This window comes from Rhinolophus sinicus, chromosome 16, assembly GCF_057876585.1.
Source record: "Rhinolophus sinicus isolate RSI-liver-muscle chromosome 16, RSI-T2T, whole genome shotgun sequence".
Taxonomy (NCBI): domain Eukaryota; kingdom Metazoa; phylum Chordata; class Mammalia; order Chiroptera; family Rhinolophidae; genus Rhinolophus; species Rhinolophus sinicus.
The window spans coordinates 58,349,893-58,371,590 of NC_142516.1; the positions used below are offsets into that span (position 1 = coordinate 58,349,893).

The 21,698-nt window shown below is 34.7% G+C and overlaps 1 protein-coding gene across 1 annotated transcript; it reads left to right on the plus strand.

Moving 5' to 3' along the window:
• The first annotated feature begins 607 nt into the window (after positions 1-607).
• TYRP1 (tyrosinase related protein 1) lies at positions 608-19,931 on the plus strand. The gene is made up of 8 exons (XM_019716851.3): positions 608-704; positions 1,115-1,553; positions 2,630-2,952; positions 5,647-5,851; positions 10,564-10,731; positions 12,876-13,055; positions 17,857-18,003; positions 18,858-19,931. Exons 2-8 carry the CDS (start codon positions 1,172-1,174, stop codon positions 19,061-19,063), a joined length of 1,611 nt encoding a protein of 536 aa, XP_019572410.3. The 5' UTR covers positions 608-704; positions 1,115-1,171; the 3' UTR covers positions 19,064-19,931.
• Positions 19,932-21,698: the final 1,767 nt, after the last annotated feature.

Sequence of the window (21,698 nt, forward strand, 5' to 3'; positions counted from 1 at the left end):
AGACTGCTTGCAGAGAACGTAGGAAAGAAGCCATTTAGTGGTTATCTTCTAAACCACAGAAGTAGCAGTGACCCTATAATGCTTTGCAGAGATGTACCCGACCCCAATAAAGGTAAGGGAGTTGGGTATCCGACTGTCAACACCAGCAGGCACCATGAGAGCCAATGTCATGTGACTTGGTGCAATTGTATCTGATGCCTTTTCAGCAGCTATTCTCTTTAGAAATTGTAAGAATCACAGCCTCTGTTTTCAAGATCATACACAATCTAAAGCTACCATCAGGTACAAGCATAGGCTGAGTCCATGTATCACCAAGAAAGAATACGTAATCACATTTCATTCTCTAAGATATGTGTCAAAGGAAAAAATAAAATCTCTACAATGGAAACAAAAGCTCTCTAGTTTCTCTGATTTGTTCTATTCCAAATTACTGCCGGTGACCTTTTCTTAAAACTTTAAGCATCACAAGGAAATCAGTGGGAAGGGAATCATGTGCTAACCAAGTACTTAAAGGGCAGAAAAACTCACTGAAGTGAAAGGGGATTAGTAAGTGTGGAGAAAAGGACCTGCCCCTCCCAGTTTGGGTGAGTGGTTATTAGGCAGAAACTCACATGCAATTAACAGCTCTGACATCAGGAGACTAACAAATATAAAACACTCAGCTGTAACAGAGGTTCCACAGAGAACCCCCTCAGACGTTGAAGGTACTGGAGAGAAGCTCTGTGGGAAGTGGGTGGACTCCCGCCAAAACTCCATTAGGATAGGGGGTTTCAGAGATCTGCTCCCCATTCTTCCTTCAGCTTCATGGTTAAATGGAATTAATGGTGGTGACCTGCTAATGGCTGCTTTTGATAAATAACATCCAGGATAAGTATTTTTTATATAAATAGAAATTAAAAATGAAGAAAACGAAATGACTAGGACAGAGGATTTAATTATATGGTATTATACATGTCAGATTTTTAAATGTAAATTACTATTTCTATTATTTGTTTGAAATGTCGTTTTACAGACTTGAAAAGCATTTTGAAGGTAGGTTGGAAAGGGCTTATGCCATTTATCACAATACAAAATAAAAAACTTGCATAATTCCATTTTGCTTTCTCCTTTTCAGCTTGATTTTTATCTATGTGCCTCAGTCTCTACACAGCAGAGCTTCGCTTTAAGCAGAATGAAAGTTCACAGACTCCTCTCTCTAGGATACATGTTGCCCCTGCTGTTTTTTCAGCAGGCTTGGGCTCAGTTTCCAAGACAGTGTGCCACCGTTGAGGCTTTGAGAAACGGCGTGTGCTGCCCAGACCTCCTCCCCCTGTCTGGGCCTGGGACTGACCTCTGTGGCTCCTCATCAGGGAGGGGCAGGTGTGAGGCAGTAACTGCAGACTCGCGACCCCACGGCCCCCAGTACCGGCACGATGGCAGAGATGACCGCGAGGGCTGGCCCACAAGGTTCTTCAATAGGACATGCCACTGCAATGGCAACTTCTCAGGACACAACTGTGGGACTTGCCGCCCTGGATGGAGAGGAGCTGCCTGCGACGAGAGAGTTCTCACCGGTAAGTGGGGATAGGAATGGATAAACAGTCCTGCATGAGACCCAATTCACTGGGGCTGGAAGGATACCTGGAAATCAGCTCAGTCCTCTCTTCACAGATGCAGAAACTGAGGCTTAGAGAGATTAAGAAATGTATTCAATGTAAAGAGTTGATGGTGAAGCTCAGATCATCTGACTAATATTTCTTTTCCAAAACATTTGTTGAACAGCCACAATATGCTAGGAACAGTGCTGGATGTTTACGACTATACTTTCAGTAATTCCTCACAGTAGTTACATTAAGTACTTAGGTGTGGTTCAGCAGGATCAGATTCACACAGATGGTACTTGGAAAACCTGGAATTCATACTGAGATCTGTCTAGCTGTAATACCTCTTCTAGCCTCTTCTACTACCCTTGCTGACCCACAAAGAAATTTCTCACTGTGATGATCAAGTTCAGCCATTTAGAGGATGAGCCTGGACTAAAGCCTAAATAGCAATAAATAGCAAAGCATCAAATAGTAACAGCTAGGAAAACTTCATTGCCTTCTATGTGCCAGACCTAGGGTTTAACAAATTTTTTATTGAGTCTTAATTATGAGCCAGGCTCTGATATAATTGTTTTTAACTCTGTAAAGCGATACTATTTTTACAAACACTTTATGGATGAAAAACCAAGGCTTAGAGATATGTGTGCAGTGGTAGAAAAAGTCTCTGGCCTTAACCACTATGCTATACTACATACCTCATTTTTACAAGATTCACAATATTAAAAATGGATAAAATTCCAGGAAAAATGCCTATAGTAAACAGAAATAAATAGAACATAAGCATAAAGTCCAGAGATAGATAACAGAAAGCTAATAGGATTCCTCGAGTAAGTTTTGGAGGGAAGGAAGGAGGAAAAGAGAGAGACACAGGGAGGGAGGGAGAGAGGGTGGAAAAGGGGTATTTTACAAAGTATTAATTTATGTAAGCACATATGCAAATTATCATTATGGGTAAATGGGATGGTATGTTACAAAATTATTTTGCTCAGTCTCTACCCATCCCCACAAGGCTGAGGTTCTCATGTTTGAATTTTGTATCCCTCAAGTCAGGAGAAACCTTCTGGACTTAAGTACAGAAGAAAGGAACTACTTTGTCCAGGCCCTGGATATGGCAAAGAATACAACTCACCCTCAGTTTGTCATTGCCACCAAGAGATCAGAAGAAATATTGGGGCCAGATGGCAACACACCACAATTTGAGAACATTTCCATTTATAATTACTTTGTTTGGATACACTATTATTCCGTCAAAAAGACTTTCCTTGGCGCAGGACAGGAAAGCTTTGGTGAAGTGGATTTCTCCCACGAAGGACCAGCTTTTCTCACATGGCACAGATACCACCTACTGCAGTTGGAGAGAGACATGCAGGTATGCAGGAAACATTTCAATGTTCTAATCTTTTATAGACAAGGTGCCTTGTTTGTAAATCGTTTGATTCACTGTGTTCCAAATGACCAGAAAGTGTGATAACAAAGAAATTTTAAGTTATTCACCTGCCTTTGACATTCTAAATTTCTCCCTGTATGAATTGTTTACTTATGAATTGATCTTTATCTTTTGTAAAGTGAAAAGAAAGTAATTTCAATGATGAGGAAGCCAAATGAGACATTCTAGGTGTGAATTAAGGCATTGGACATGTTCTACAGATCTGTAATTGAAACAATGACTCTCACATAGTTTGCAACAAAAGAATCTCATTTGATATATCCTCTCAAATGTCAAACAATGTCCCATCCTGGTTTGGATGAAGCAAGTTCGTATGGACTTGTCACTCTTCCAAGTCCCAAATGTATACTTTACCATACCAGTGGATGATTCTTGCTAATACAGTATAGGGCAGGGGTGTCTAAACATTTTTCAACGTTTTTCACCAAGGGCCATATGCGGTAAAATACACAAACAGCCCGGCCACTCACTCAAGGTGAAGTACGTATTGCCTCACCTGGTTTATTTAAGTAAACTAAATATCTTTTGGGAATTTGCTGCAGACCAATAAAAAATGGATCGTGGGCCACAGTTGGCCCACGGGCCGCAGTTTGGACACCATTTAAACCCTGGTATAGGGTTTAAATCATGAAAACAGTTCCTTTCCATTTATATTGTCATATTTTCATTGAACACCACTTTTTTTTTTTGTCATGCCCTCTAGCACTTTAAGGCTTATAGAAGAAATCTATAAAAACATCATATTATTTCGATATAATTTTTTTATTTGAAAGGCATTTTGTTTTTTGGCATAAAGTAAACCTCAACACAAACAGTTATTCCTCGCTTATGTTTAAGCAGATAAGCTCAAACATGTTAAAGTATCTGTGAACATAAGTACTATATTATTGTTTCTTTTAGCAATTGCTGTTTCTTAAGAAAAGTATTATAATTTTTGAATGGTTAGATTTCAACTAGAAAATCCACAAATTAAACCTGTTTTCTATGCGAAATAACAGCAACGAATCCCTCCCAAGTTAAATCTAAAAGTTAACCTAAAAACATCTGAAAAGGTATTCATTTATTGATCTGTAGTATGTGTGTGCCCAGCGTTATTTTAAGAAAATAAATAGGAAAGAATTAATGCACTGAAATACAGAATATTTATATAAAAGTAGTGTATCCATATGTAGTTTGAGAGTGACTGAATGAATTCATCTGATATCCTGAACTTTATATTTTATAGCTCTGATTACAAGTAAGACATTTAGTAGATTATGTGTAGATAAATCTGTCATTTGGAATCGACTCCAGATCTTCATGCCTTCAAGTCATTTTCCCATGAGCACACCAAAATGAAAGGGCAGATGGAAAGTATCTAAAAGCTTCAATTATGTCTCTGCAAACTTCAACCTCTATGACTTAGATTTTAAAACCCCACAGCACAGGAGATCCAACAAATTGCAATGTAAATGTAATGCACTGTTGAAATGCCACATGAATATGCTCCAGCACCCAAATGTCAGTTTTGAACCACAAACCGACTCTTAATAATCCCTTGGAAGCTGTCATTAATATTTGTGAACCAGAACAATGGCTTCTAAATGAGGACTCTATATCCCTGGAGATCAATAACTGGAGATGCCTTGGAAAGCTTTAGGCTCTTTAAAACACGCCGAAGACAAGGAAATGCTTCCTAGAAAGGGTTTAAAGTGAAAAGGCAGTAAAGTACCAAATGCATGCGAGGCGGAATAAAACAACGGCAATCCCTACATTTAAATCCGACACTATAAATAAAACTCCCCAAAGGCCAAAGGAATGGGAAATAACAAGCTCAATAAATATATGTTTTAAGGAACCCAATAAAATACGCATGTGATTTTGAGTCCAGCATTTTTTTAAATTGTTGAGATCAGCTCTAAATGGAAACTAGGTCTCCGGTCTAAAGAGAAGTATGCACAGAGAAATATTCTGTTTCCCTCTAGCATTTCCTATAGGGATGAGTGTCAGGCAGAAACTTGAGTCTTCACAGTGTAGATTCTGAAGCAGAGGACTCTAACTAAGTAAAATACCTTTAGAGCCCAGGCATGTAAGGTAAGCGTGAAAGAGCCTGTGTAGCCTGTGGCTAAATTAGAATCTAAACGCCTAAAGTCATTCAATGTCAACTAAAAAACAGAAATGAAACAAAAAGTATTGTTCCACATACTATATTTCAAGGCTGAATCTGGCTCCATACCAATACTTAGTGGTGCTGGAATTGGAGATAGGAAAATGGAAGGGGGTAGAAATGTCAAGGACTAGAAGTTATTATTGACAATTTTGGGTATAATCAATAGAAACCTAATTACCTGTCTAAAAAAGAAAAGGAAGACCTTTCCCCTGCTCTGCCTCCCCCAAATCATTTGCAGGAACTTCTGTATAATGAATTGAGTTTCATTCCCTCTAGTGCCTGAAGTGACTCCATGTAGTAAATTAGAAGCTTTGTTACATTTAAGTCCTCCAACCCCTCAGACACACTAACTGGTTCCTAAGTGGCTGAAAAGAACTAATAGAAATAGACTGCCAGGGAATAAACCAAGCAAAGCGGGAGAACTTTAAACAAAAGCAGGGAATGCTAACAGAGTTTCTGTGATCTAGGAAATGCTGCAGGATCCTTCTTTCTCCCTTCCTTACTGGAATTTCGCCACTGGGAAGAACATCTGTGACATCTGCACCGATGACTTGATGGGATCGAGAAGCAACTTTGACTCCAGTCTTATAAGCCCGAACTCTGTCTTTTCTCAATGGCGAGTGATCTGTGAATCCCTGGAAGATTATGATACCCTAGGGACCCTTTGTAACAGTAAGTTCCAAATGACATCTAGGAGTCCACATTCCCTGTTAGACAGAGATTAAATATGCTGCCTGAAGGTCCTTCATTCTACTAAGGACTTCAGACTAAAATCTGCTTTCATTATAGAAAATCAATGTACAGATATCCCCGGAACAACTAGCATATTTGAGGCAACCTATAAGGTGTGCCAAAGGAAACAGAAAGTGCCTATAAATTTTTACATTGCTTTTCTTGAGCAATCTGGTCAGTGCATGCTTACTTTTCTTATTTTGGAAATGTCCAGTTGTATCAAGTACTCCTCTTAGTACACTCAGCACTGCTTAGTAGTCATGGGCTTTGTATCAAAAAATGTTTGCCTACAAAATCTGAAATATGCAGATAGAGTGGGAAGTGCCCCTGGAGTAAAAAATTATAATAATTAATACATTTATAAGTATATGATATGATACATTAATCTAGTCAGAGGTTTTTAAAGGTGATATGGAGAATACCTTTAAGAAAAGGAAGATACTGTACAGAAGACTTCTGCCAGCTAGCTGCTTTCCAGCTCTCTCAAAGTGGACAAAAAAAGCGAATGCTTAACCAGTGTCCTAGCAGCCTTTCTCTGGTGATCTGAACAATACCTCTGCCGTACATCAAATTCCCGTTATATGTGGACCTGTTCCTGAGCTTTCTATTCCCTTCCTTGGATCATATTATCATCGGCCCCTGTGCTACTAACACAAGGTCTTAATTATTAGCATCTCCATATCTCATCTTATTGTACTTATTCAGGCATTTTGAACTATTGAACTTCATCTGGCTATTTTGAACTCTTGTTCTTCCATACTAAAACTAGAATTATGGGAATTTATTCTATTCATAACATACTTATTCTGCATATATTCTTCAAGCATCCACTGTCAAATTATTTTCTGAACTTAAAAAGAGAATAATCTAAATGGAACAAAAGAATTAGGTAGAGTTTCACCATTAGAAGATTATTTAGCAGTATTTAGGAATAAGAGAAGTGATATACCTGAAATTTTCCTCTGTAGAAGCTTAAAAATTAGAATCAATTTTTATTTGTTTGGCATGCTAAGTAAGTGGTCCCACCTTGGGTGAAAAAATGAAATTGAGGATCGAGATCTCTTTAGATACCAAAACACTCATCTTTTTATGTCCAGGCTATTGTACTTTGGCCTGGAAGTTTTCCAGACACTATCTGATCACCCTGATGATTGGATACTAAAATACAGCACAATATAAATAGGTAAATAAAATTACAGCATAGGAAGAGATTTTGTTTTCATCACAGTTTTTCTTGTCAATTAACATAACACATAACTCTGTCACACATTTTCATGAAAAATTAAAGTTGCATATTTTAGGTGAAATAAATTTTAAGATTACTCCTTGACTTAGTTCAAGATATAATACCAGATATTTTATATATTACACCAGTGAAAGGAAAAAAGGAAACTAACATTTTATTGAACACACATTATGTGTCTGATATGGCATTAAATGCCTTAATATTTTATTTAATCCTCAGTTATTCTTTTTCTCTTTCTACTTTTCTTCTAGTATAAAATTATCCATTCCTGTGGTTTCTTTGATCATCTTTTACAGGACAACCATACATGTACATCTTTAAATCAAATCTTCCTTAGACATTCCATCCCTATGTTTTCATATGCTTGTCGCATGGTCTCTCGCCAATATTCCATCAATGCATGAAACTCGGTATGTAAACTGAAAGAGTGAATTATTTACCCCTAACACTTTTCTAGCCACTAAAATATATTCTTTAATTCATCATATGAAAAACATTGTTGTTTCTTCACAATACTTCTCAAACCAACTTTCTCTTTCAGACACTCAGAACTTTTCTTTCATTTCTGCATGCAAATTCCACAGGACTCCAAATCATAGGCTGCTAATAGGTGCAAAGTAATGGAGATGTAGGGTGTAGCATAAGAAATATAGTCAATAATATTATAATAACTATGTATGGTGTCAGATGGGTCCTAGACTTATTGGGGGGATCACCTCGTAAATTGCATCAATGTCTAACCACTATGCTGTACACCTGCAACTAACATGTTTTTTATTAGTTTCATGTGTACAAAGCACTGTAATAGATATTTATCATTTATACCCCTCAAAAAGTGATACCTCCCTTCCCCCAATCTATTACCCCTCTGACATCGCATACAGCCATTATATTTCCACTTTCTCTATTCCATATGCTGCACTCCACTTCTTGTGAAGATATAGATATATAGATATATAGATATGTATGTATGTATGTATGTATGTATGTATGTGTATGTATATATATATATATATATATATATATATATATATATATATATATGTAAATTATAGTTGACTTTCAGTATTAATTCAACTTCAGCTTCAGGTATACAGTGCAGTGATCAGGCATCTACATCATCCCTGAGATGGTCTCCCTAATAAGACAAGTGTCCATCGGATACCCTACAAAATCTTTACAACATTATTGATTATATTCCCCAAACTGTCTTTCGTAGCCCCGTGGCAATCTTGTAGTTACCGATTGTGCTTTCTAATCCCCTCACCTTCTCCCTTATCCCCACCCCCGTTCCCATCTAGCAACCTTCAGTTTTTCCTCTATGTTTCTGAGTCTGTTTTTTATTAGTTCATTCATTTATTCTATTATTTAGATTCCACAGATAAGTGAGATCATATGGTATTTGTCTTTCTCTATATGACTTATTTCACTTAGTATAATATTCTCTTAGTCCATTCATATCGCTGCAAATGGTAAGATTTTGCTCCTTTTTATGGCTGAGTAATACTCCGTTGTATAAATGTACCACAGTTTCTTAATCCAGCCATCTACTGATGGGCACTTCAGTTGTTTCCATGTCTTGGCTATCGTGAATAGTGCTGCAGTAAACATAGGGGTACATAGATTTTTTTTTTTTTAATTAGCGTTTTGGAATGCTCTGGATAGATCCCCAACAGTGGAAGTGCTGGGTCATAAGGTTGAAATTAATATAATATTGAATGTCAACTGTACTTGACTTTTTTTATTTTAATTTAAAAAACAGGTGCAATGGCAGAAGTTGTTTATGTAGGAACATGTTTTAAAATCACTGGATTAAAATTAAATTGGTTCCACTAGTTTCCTTACTATCAAAGTCCTGCACTATAAAACTCCATGAGGACGAATTAGGATGTAGTGTTTTTGGAGCTCATGTAATTAATGCTTTTTTTCTTAGGCTGTGTTGATAGCTCCATGAACAGTAATTCCTAAAATATGAGCTTAAATTGACAGTTTAGAACGCGTTATCAGAAAGTTTTGATAATGTACACCTAAAAAATGTACATGTACTTTGCAGATTCAATTGCAGGCATATTTTTATTTTTATATTATACAAAGTTAGCTAGACCAAGTCACCAGGTACTAATCATTATGTTAACTGTAAAGCATACAGTCAGGAACTTTTATGACTGAGGTACAATGAAAATGAGCAGATATTGTCATATGTCTCCAACCCCATTGGGTTATTTTCCACGTCCCCTCTAGGGCACCACATTCCTCTCTGGAGACCACTGGGATGGACTAATACAAAATGTCCCTAACCTGTCTCCTCTCCTCGCCCCTATCTAAGTTTTCTCCCCACTTCCTGAATTAAATATAACTTTCTCATCTTGCATTTTGATTTCTTTACATTATGTTTCTTGTCCACTTTCCCATCTTTATGACCATCCACTGCTCTCTTACATTGCCACATACCCCAAGCAAGCGAGTCCCCAAACAGGTCCTCTTTTACATCATCTCTCATATGACATGCACCAAACAACTATTTAGCGACTATTATGTGCCAGACATTGCGCCAGGACTGGGGGATATAATGATGAGCAAGAACAGACAGCATTCTTGCACTGAGGGGGGCGTACATTATAGACAGAAGAAAGCTTATCATCTCGTTACTACCTCTGCCTAAAAGGTTTGACTTTTAAAGTACCTCCTTTTTCACATATGGGAATTCTCCTCAGTCCTTCAGGCCTCTTTCTGGAGCCACCCAACTGGGAAAGATATCTCCCTCCCTCCCTCTCTTAAGAGGCATCTATCATAGTATCCTTAATATCACAGCTCTTTACCAGTTTGCCTTGCTGCCCTTCAAAATTTTTAATTATTTCTGACATCACTTGCTGGAAAATGTGTTGACTGAAATTGAAGATGGATTTCCTTCATTTCTCTGAGGGTTTGAAACAGACAGCATTTAAGTACAAAACATATATATATATATATATATATATATATACACACACACATATATATGAAATACAGATTTCAGTGTGGAATTCAGGTTTATGAGAGTATTTTAGCAAAATCAATTTTAATTGGAATTAAATGGAATTTCCATTTTAATACATTCTTGTGAAAGAAGCATATGTTGATTTAACAAATACCAGGACCTCTACCTATTTACCAATTGTTGTCATCACTTTTCCCATCAGACGATTTTAAGTATCACATGTCTACTCTTCTCAGAGAAGTTGACATGATAACTTAGACTTTCTCACTTTAGTGCCCCTAAATAAGCATTATTTTTTTAATTGTTAAAAATTTCTTCTATCAAGAAAAACCTTTCTTTCAGTGTTCATTCTATATATAACATTTTAAAGAGCAACGATAAGATCTCTAAACATTCTATAAATGTTTGCACACCCTATCTTTTTCCCAGGCACTGAAGGTGGGCCAATTAGGAGAAATCCAGCTGGAAATGTGGCTAGACCAATGGTGCAACGTCTTCCTGAACCACAGGATGTCGCTCAGTGCTTGGAAGTTGGTTTATTTGACACACCTCCTTTTTATTCCAATTCTACCAACAGTTTCCGAAACACAGTGGAAGGTAAGTAAACAAAAATTGGTGCTTTAAATTGATCTAATTACTATGGTAAACTAAAGTATTTGAATTCAGATCTCTTTGAAAAACCGTGGAATGCCATATTGATCCTGGGAGTTCATGCGAATGATGCTGTCTATTATGATGTAATCACAATTCTCTGCTCAGAACTTTCTCAAACTGTCAGACCATTAAAACTCTTAATTATCATAGGAAAAACTCTTGGAAATTGTTCTTCAATCTCTTAAATACCTAAAAAGTATTTACATTGACATTTCTGGTAGGTGGCTGGCCAATACAAGTATATCAAATTCTAGTATAGGCAAGTAATGTTCAAAATTTTGAAAGCTTATTAATTTTTTTTCTTAAAAATTAACAATAAAAATTCTGAACAATTAGTTGACATTCAATAAAGCCTGGTTTGGGCGAAATACTTTCGCCACTTGGAAGAACATCTGTTTTATTTAGGTCTGTATCGTCCTATAACTTTTTTTTAAAGGTCTATGAGAATTCACATTAGCATCTAGTGATATTTAATTTGGTTTTCCTTACTTAATTCAATGTATTTTGAAGCTGAGGAAACTAAGGTCCAAATAAGTGAAACAAATTTCCCAAGATATTCAGCTACTTAGTAACACAACACAAATTCAAAATTTTTAATTTTCTAAGTCCATTTTCTTTATACAATACACTTTGATACCTTGAATTCATGTTTCACACATACTTAAAGTTTTAAAAGAATAGAAAAACATTTATCTATTATAAGCTCATTAATGTTAAAATTTACCTTAAATATAGCATTGTGCATTGGAGCTCCCACACCAAAAAAAAGAAAAAAAAGGGAATTGATCTCTTCTGTCCCCATGACCTGAGATAGTCAATGTATAAATCTGATAACTATTTTCAATTCTCTTTCCTTTTATCATCAAAATTATATGCCATTCTGTTCTATCATTAATTTTAATAGCATTATATGAATCACTGACTTGGAGATAATTCAATAAATAATCAATATATTATGACTACCTCGTATATAAAAACTTAGGTTATAAGTACCAATTTCTAAAAGAATAGGTAGATTGTGTCTTATTGATGTCTAATCAAAAGACAACATATACTGAGTGCCTGATAGAATTTATCAAAGGACTAGTCCTAGCCACGTGCCATGTATATTATAGGCAATCTTTAAACTTTTTTTTATTAAAAAAAGAATGGAACAGATGTATGAAAAATGAATAAATGAATTAGTATAATTATGCAAGTGCGTTAATGTATTCTAAATTCTAATTTTATTTTATAATATATAACCTTTCCCTGACCTCCCACTTCTGGTCCTTCAAGCCAAACAGACACACATATAACTCCATCTCATATCATAAACCCTCTGTTTTTGTTTGTGATCTATCCTCATCTTCTCCTGTCTATATATAATATAGGTGTATATACATGAGAAATATAAGATTATATATAATGTGAGATATATAATATGTGACATATATATTATATATGATATAGGGATATATAATATACATGTGAAACATACATAATATATAATATGGAAATATATATGGAAGAGAGACCATTATCAAAAGTTCTATAAATGTTTTGACAGGAGACTTTCCAGATGTTTAAAACCAGTACAGAGGTGTTACAAAATCTCTGAGAAATTGTAACTTCTCCACAAAAATAACTTTCCAAAAATAAACATGCTGATAGTCATTCAAAAGCAATAAGGTAGGAAACTAAAGTAACATCTGGCAATGTAAGTTCCAGGACAATCAGAGCAATGTTCTCCCAATTGTGTCAGCAGTTTTTAGTAGAAGCTAGAGATTTCCATTATTATGTAGAACAATGTTTGCCGTGTTGAAATAGAGGCTTCTATATATTTTGACTGGTATCCTTTTGCAGGTCATTATTTTTAACCTGGAGGCTACATTTAGAATGTCAGCCACCAGCTTAAAACTAACCTAGCTCTGGGTATAACAAACAAATGTCACCAGCCACAGGCACAGAGAAACAATGCTATTATATTTAGGGAAAAATTGGCCTGACAACCTTAGGAAAAATTGTTTCTCGATATAATCATTGCTGTTAACTTGAAAAGTAAGATATAATGGTTTTTACTATTGTCATTCTATTTTCATATCTAGGTTACAGTGATCCCACAGGAAGGTATGACCCTGCTGTTCGAAGCCTTCACAACTTGGCTCATCTATTCCTGAATGGAACAGGGGGACAAACCCATATATCTCCAAATGATCCTATTTTTATCCTCCTGCATACTTTCACTGATGCAGTCTTTGATGAATGGCTGAGGAGATATAATGCTGGTGAGACACTTTCATATGCTTTTTGCAGGCTCAGCAACAACGATTGTTCAGATGGCATAGTTATCATTTTGACACACATAAACTACACTTCAAAACAGCTGTAATATGCAGCCATTTCCAAATATTCCAAACCATTTTGAAAATGCAGACAAGAAGTCTCTCAGAATTCTTATTATAAGATAATATTTATTAGCTTTCATTAGAAGTAAACAGGTAAATAATCCTTTCTCATTTTTACTATGTTGCCCAATTTTTTCTTCCTCATGTCTTCCATATTCTCCTTGCTTTTTAATATGAATAGGAAAATCTTACAGAGTTCTTCTAGGATACAGCAAAAGACAAAAATTTATACTTATAATCCACAGTTCTGATTTTATTCTTTTATGTCTTCTCACAAAAGAAAATATTGCTCAACGTGAACAGTTAATGTTGGTTTCTATATCACACGGTAGAAAATCTCTTTTAAGTTCATTTTAATACATTCTTTAAAATATTATTTACAAAGTTACTTTCGCTTCACTTCTACTCAGATGAGAAGCTCATATTACTTTTCAAACACAGAATGTTCTTTTGGTTAAAACAGCACAAATTTTCATATTTTAAAAGCGTTCTAAATTTTGGCTTCTGTGCCTTTACTTCATCATGCACATAAACATAATATTGGAGATGAACTATCTATTATTTATCTAATTCAGCTAGTCTCTTATTTTCCTGTGAGTGTTTGCGCATGTGTGTGTACAGCAGAAACCTTTAATTCAAACTGATTAAACCATTAATTGATGAGTTGATAAAAAAATAGTTTGTTCCACCAGAAAATCATTCAACAAGCAAATAAGTTATGTATTTTGTTATTCACCTGTCAATATGCTATGAATTCACTGATTGGAGTTCCACCTCATTTTTTTCATGTGTATTTATATACATAGATACAATCATAATGAATTATCTGTAATTTATAGTGTTTATTTCTTTCAAGCAAAACAAGAAATTAACAACCCTTCAGATATAGTCTGGGCTCAGTATTATTCTAGATTTTCATAATGCTTCCCTAACCCTTTATAATCACTCCTAATTCTACAGCAATATTTCAGCCATTCATCTTTAAAAATTCTTTCAGAAGCATTTATTTATTAGAAAAACAACATCTCTTACTTTTTAAAATTATAATCATCACTTTGTGTATGTTTGTCTAGATTACTTTTTATTACAATAACAAGTAAACTGGAATTAATAGGTTTAGGAATGAACAAAACAAACTTTGTTAAACATACCATGTACTTCTGGGACCTAAACAGCAATGTACAGCTTTAGCTATTCAGCCACGCACAATGTGATGGACGTTAGCTTCTCAGAGGAAATGGAGAATCTTGGGTAAACTAGCAATCTCTTATGTGGAGCTTTCTTTCAACTATGAACATAAACTTAGTGGACAAGCCAAAGTAAACACAAGTTGAATGAAAGCGAAACTAAAAAAATAAGTAAATAGTCATAGAACAACTATGTTAGGGAGGGGGAAAAAAAATACTGAGAGAATTTTTTAAATGTCCATACAGCACAAGTCTGTAAAAAATAAGTCTACGAGAGGAGGGCAGAATTGTTTTCAAAATGTATCCAAAGGTAGGCAGGTAGATAGATTATGCTTCAAATACTACAGAATTATTGGGGTCAAAATGGAACAAGAACTACATATTACAGATGAAAGAAATTACAGTCATTCACATTGTAATGTATATGACAGAATCCTCTCATTAGACGTTAAGAGTTAAGTACAATGCAGACATCCAAACTCTATTTAGTATATGTTAATGTCTAGTCACTAAATTGTGTGTACATGTACACATTTAATTCAATTCCATTTTTTTCGACTGAGAATCATATGAATTTAGGTTTAAATACAGTAGCATGGAAGTTCAGTGCATTTTTCAGAAGAAGCACTTAGTCCATTTCCCAGGCCAATCACTACTTTACTTATTAAGTCCCAAGAGAAATAATCTCTCTCTCTCTCTCTCTCTCTCTCTCTCTCTCTCTCTCTCTCTCTCTCTCTCTCTCTCACACACACACACACACACACACACACACACACACACACATAAATCCTTTAACAAATATTATTTGATTTCATATTTCGGCTATTGTGACTAATTCTTCAATGAACATGGGTATGCAGATGTCTCTTTGCGATACTGACTTCATTTCCCTAGGCTACACATCTAGAAGTGTATTGTTGGATCATACAGTAGTTCTATTTTAAATTTTTTGAGGAACCTCTATACTGTCTCCCATAATGGTTGTACATTTTGGTTGTACAATTATTGTTGAACATAATGGTTGAATAATTACATTCCCGTCAACAGTACACAATGGTTCACTTTTCTCAACACGCTCGCCAACACTTACTATCTCTTTTCTTTTGGATAACAGCCATCCTAACATTTTTGGAATAATATCTCATTGTGGTTCTGATCTGCATTTTCTAACTATTAGTGATGTTGAGTACCTTTTCATATACCACTTGGCCAACTGTAAATCATTACATGTACACCTTAAATATATACAATTTTATTTGTCAATTATGCCTCAATAAGGCTATAAAAAATATTATCTAAGCACCTCCTATTTTCTAGGTAATATTCTAGGAAATATGGTAGTAAACAAAACACAAAAAAACATTTTCTGTCCTGGAACTTTCCTATCTATTGGTAGGAATGACAATACATATGTGTGAATAAATAGTATGTTAGATGGTATATAGGCTTTGTAGAAAAATAAAACCAGGAAAAAGGATAAGGGGTACTGTGAAAACATATGGAAAGCCCTCCTGAAACAAAGGACTAAAGGAGCAAACTATGACTGGTGCAGAGTGGAGAGGAGGAGAAAATGGAGGGAGATAATAAGGTCAGAGAGCTAACGGGGCAGATGCTGAAGGGCATTGCATTTAATGCTTAGAGAGACAGAGAGCCATAAAAGGGTCTTGCATAGGGGCGTTACATTATAATCCAACTGCTATTGTTTGTTATTTTTACTGTCATTCCTCTATTCTTTTTAATGGACATAACTTTATCACATAGCTGAAGCTGAACAGGGTTGAGGCTAATTAAGTCAGGATTCAGTAAAGGTAAAATGAAAAATTTTTAAAAATAAGTTTTTAATTTTGCTATCTAACTTCAATAAATAATAATAATATACCAAAACCTCAAGGACAGGAATTTTATCTGTTTTGTTCGATGCCAGCACCCTCAGGCCTAGACCAGTGCCTGACACTAGTGGGAGCTCAACAGATTTTAATAGCTAAATACTTAATTAGCATTAATACATAGTAAATTTAAAGTGACAAAAATATAAACACTACCTGCCATTTCTATAATCAACTGTTCTTCAAACTAGATTATAAAATATTCTTCTTTGATTCATGCGATCATAGTAACTGTCCAGGTAAACAGAACCTAATATTTCACTAGCTTTCTCACACATTCCACCTCTTCTAAATATATATTCCACGAATGTAGTGCCCAAGCCCATTTCCCACTCTGGTTTTGTTACATTCCATTTGGTATTTAACTGTATTAACATAAATATAGAAAAACAAAAAACAACAATCTTTTGCCACAAAGAACATTTCAGTACTTTCATCCCTCGTGACAGAAACTCACTAATGATATAAATGCCTGTGACTTGTACTTAAATAAAGTAGACCCTCCTTATCCACGGAGCATATGTTCCAAGACCACCAGTGGATAGTACTGAACCCTATAACTGTATACACTGTATTTCTTCCTATCATACCTATGATGAAGTTTAATTTATAAATTAGGCACAGTAAGATGAACAATAATAACTAGTAATAAAAGAACAATTATAACAATATACTGTAATAAAAGTTATATGAATGGTTTTGGGGTGATTACTAAGTAAAATGTGCATTACTTGAACACAAGCACTGTAATACCACGACAGTTGACAAATAATTGAGAGGGTTGCTAAGTAACTCATAGGCAGGTACATATAGACTGGATATGCTGGACAAAGGGATGATTCACTTCCGAGGCAGGACAGAGAGGGAGGTCACAAGAATTCATCACACTACTCAGACAGCACACAAATGAAAACTTATGTGTCTTTTATTTCTGGAATTTTCCATTTAATATTTTCGAGCTATGATTGACTACAGGTAACTGAAACCATGGACAGTGAAACCGTAGACGAGGGGAGACTACTATAGAAAGAAGAAAGGTCGCAGAAAGCCATTAGAATTCCAGGACCTTGACTCAAACATTTAAATGTTTTTATCAGAGTAAAACCAAAGGAATAAGTTAATATTTGTTTCTCTAAAAGTAAAACAGGAATAAATGAATAACACTAAACAGAAATATTCACAGTCAAGGAGAAACCTCCATTAGATACACTGCCTCAAATTTAAATTATAGATGATGCTACAGCAAACTAAAGCATCCATCTTTCCTTTAGCTTTGATAAATGTTTAATGAATTTTATTCAAATTAAATTTAATGTAACTTAAAAGTTTTTGTAACTTAAAAGTAAAACAATCAGTGGTCATCATAGATGATAAACAATAAAACTTTCCCGCTTTTGAACTTTCTTTTTTCTATGAGATGATATGTTAGTGCTGTACTCAAAGAATTTGAAATCTGTTTTATGCAATTGTTGGTTCTGCTGTAGTAAAACTTTATGTTTTATTCAGTGTGAAATATGAAAGAATGTGTTAATGTTATCCTTGAATATTTAAGGACATCAGAACATAATAGTATATTAATATTAACAAGGTGTCTTTGGCATATTTTAGATATATCCACATTTCCAATGGAAAATGCCCCTATTGGACATAATAGGCAATACAATATGGTGCCATTCTGGCCTCCAATTACCAGCACAGAAATGTTTGTTACTGCTCCAGACAACCTAGGATATACGTACGAAGTTCAATGGCCAAGTAAGTATTGAAAATCTATTTTACTGTGGAAATTTCCAAAAGCAACTATGTTACCTTTAAAGTAAAGTAAACACAGTATTTCTGAGGCTTATATTTTCCACTTGGATGTAGTTTTCATTTAGACTTTTATTTGGGGACAAAGAGAGTGAATTTAACATTTGTTGCGTGCCCACTCTGACCTGATATTGAACTGATTATACAGCACGCTATCTCATTTAATCTTTACATTCCTCTGTGATAAGTATTATAATTTTCATCTTACAAATACAGAAGACAAGGCTTAGAGAGGATAACTGTCAAATATCACATTTTTAGTAAGCAGAGAAAATCAGTTTTGAGCTTAGGCCTGTGTAATATGCCCTAATTTTTCTGCTATATAATTTTGTCTCCATTTATTTATCCTTTAAAAAAAAGAGAGTGAGATACTCTGAGCTGTTTTTTCTGACATTTTGAAATTCAAGACTTTCTTGTTTAATTTTATATTTATTTCTCAAGAAAGGCAGTAGAGTATAGTGGAAGAACATAGGATTTGAATTCTGAAAGACCTAGGCTCCAAAACCAACTCTACTACCTACTAAGCAAGTGACTTCGGGCAAATAACTCAGACTCTGAGCTGTCATTTCCTGAGGTTTAGAATGAAAATAATAGTAACTATCCCAATAGGGTCTATCATTATGCTAAATTAGGAAGTGCTTTCAGGAGGACAAATGCTATAATAGGCAATGTGACTAAGAAAAATTAAATATGAGGATTTCTGTAAAGTGCCTAGATTTAGGATACTGAACTTTTGGTGTCAACTATTTTATCAACTGTTATACTATTTATTTTTTGCTCTCATTTTATCTTTCAAATAGGTCGGAATTTCAGTTTTTCAGAGATTGTTACCATAGCAGTAGTTGCTGCTTTATTACTGGTTGCAGTCATTTTTGTGGGTGCTTCTTATCTGATTCGTGCCAGAAACAACATGGATGAAGCAAATCAGCCTCTCCTCAGTGATCAGTATCAACATTATACTGAAGAATATGAAAGACTCAACAATCCTAATCAGTCAATGGTCTAACTATAAAATACTTATTCTTTTATGCATTAGTATCTATCACAAACCTGTGGTTGAAAAATAATAGATTGAATTACTAACTATATTTCCTTTCACTCTGTTACTTTCTTTCTTATGCATATACACGTTGGAATTAAAGTTCCAGATGTTATTTTCTAGAGCTGAGGAGAGCCACAATCTTTTCAGTGGGCTCTGTTTTCCAGCTCTATTTAAAATGGTAGGTTGCACCAACTCCATGGTATTTAAGAAGAAAGTGTCAAGATTTTTGGCATATTTTAAAGGTCTACTATATAACAATGTAAACAAGCTGCTTTATGTGTAAGGAAAAGGCATGATTGATAGCAAATCCCTGTTTAAAATACATGAGTAGGCATTTCTACAATGTTAAAATGTATATACATTTCCATTCATTGGCATTGACCAACAGATATAAAGGGAGCCACATTTATTAGTTAAAATAATTTATGTGTTGTTATAAATGGATTCCTGATTAACTTCTTCAAAATGGTCTTCCCCTTTGGGCATCAGCATATATTATTTAGTCTAAGGTTCAAGGCCACAACAAAATCACAATCTTTGCCACACTTTGGAGAGATAAAGGTTTCATTTTGTTTTAGAGATAGTTGATACTGCCTATTTGCCACTATGTTCTCCTACCTCTCAATGCATTGAAGAAAGAACTACCCATTCATACATTTCACCTCCCAATTCCTCTTCTAATATCTTAGAGGTCCACAGGAAGGCATAAAGGTGGAAAACATGCTTCATAGTTCTTCATGAATAGCATTCAGGTAATTGTGTATAATTTACATAGCATTCTTATCATTTATCAGCCTTTTAAGTATTTTCAAAATAAAATATTAAAATATTATTTTATTGTTCCCTTTTCTATACAATTCTGCAAGAATGTCATTCTTTTTCTTTCTATCTTCTATCATACAGTATTTTTTTTCTCTTTTTGAGCTTGTGCTACTGAAACAATATTCCCAATTAAGAGCTCTATGGGCTTGTCATAGTGAACAAATATTTTAACTAAAATTGTTTAAAAAAAGGAAAAAAAAGAAATAATAACAATGGTAATCATACACTACAGAAAATGGCTAGTCTATTATTCCCAACTCAATAAATAGAAGCAAGATTAAAGTTATGTACACCTGACTGGTTACTGGGTTTCCCTATATTAAGCCATCTTAAGGCTATGTATACAAGATAGACAAAATGCATTAGTAAAATAGAATGCATATAGCAATAACATTTTTTTAACTTTCAAATAGCACTACTCAATTCATTCTCTTGGGATGCGTTTTAATTTATACACTCGAGATTTTTCAGATAAATCATTGTATAATGTAGGTTTGTTTATATATATATATATAAACATCAATGAAACTAAGTCCTCCATTTCATATTCTTGGAGTGATTTGGAGTAATTTAGCAATTAGCCATTTTATAAACATTTATTAAGCACATGCTAGGTTTAAAATCTAGTTCAAGAAAATGTGGATTTGGAGTGGGGGAAAGTCAGGAATGCCAAATTGAGAAGGTCACATTTGACTTGGGCCTCAAGGAATGCCAGTGGATTTACCAAATATAACATTAGAGAAGGGCATTCCATACAGAAGTGACAGCATCAGCAAAGTCACAGAAATTTGAAAGAGCGTGGAACATTCAAAATTATAAAGTAGGTCAGTGTGCTTCGAGCATAGTTTTCATGGAGAAGAGTAGAAAAATAAATTAGGAATAAAACCAGAGTGTTTTATACGCAATCTTAATAAATTTAGAATTCATTCTATAGTTACAAGGGAATAGGGGCAAGTCACAACACAGTGTATTTGATAAAGAGAATGGTGGTGGTGATATTTGCAAATAATGTTGATTAACAGTAAGAATAGAGATTAAGTGACTGCTTAATATCAAATAGCTCTTGAGAGAAGTCCCTGTCTCAAAACAAACATTCTAAGAAACCCTAATTATAAGAGACAGTTATACCCATTATCTTCTAGATATAACTTTGATAATTTCTTCCTAAATGTATTTCTTTATTTGTCTTTCATTCAAGACCTTTATTTCACAGCTCTGTAAGATCTTATGACTTATCTTGATCTAGTGAACATTACTCTTCCTATAATATGCTACATTATTCATTGCCAATAGTACGCACTTGCAATCTTGGATATTTCCCACTGTTCTCAGTCCTCCAGTTCTCGTATAAAACTTAGTAAGTGAAGTTATTAAGTGCTTGCTGGAAATTACATTCCACACCACTTAAACCCATTCTTTCCTGTTGCTTAGCACCCACTGCACGCCAATGCCACAAATTGAGCTAAACTTAATAGTCTAAACAGAGTCAGTAAAAATGCCTGAGTGCACCTTCCTATTCAATCAAGTATGAAAACCTATTACATTTGTGTCCCTCTGAAGTTATATCCTGCCTTCTTATCTTCATTCCCAGAAGCAGATTTTAGAGATGGTACTCATTTACAGTTCCATGTAATCTTTAAAATTGAATGCAGGGAAAAAGATTTGGGCTATTAAAATAACGATTCCAAGGTTTGGTTATGAGACATGTGTTCTGAGCTCACTCCATGAATAGTCAAATATGACATGTATTTTGTTTTTTGCCATTTCCTAGTCAAAA

Excerpts from the sequence above, each read along its gene's own strand:
- TYRP1 (XM_019716851.3), top strand. The coding sequence starts at position 1,172 with ATGAAAGTTCACAGACTCCTCTCTCTAGGATACATGTTGCCCCTGCTG. Across the intron at positions 5,852-10,563 it reads CCTAGGGACCCTTTGTAACA|GCACTGAAGGTGGGCCAATT; the intron begins GTAAGTTCCAAA and ends TCTTTTTCCCAG. Across the intron at positions 10,732-12,875 it reads TTTCCGAAACACAGTGGAAG|GTTACAGTGATCCCACAGGA; the intron begins GTAAGTAAACAA and ends TTTCATATCTAG.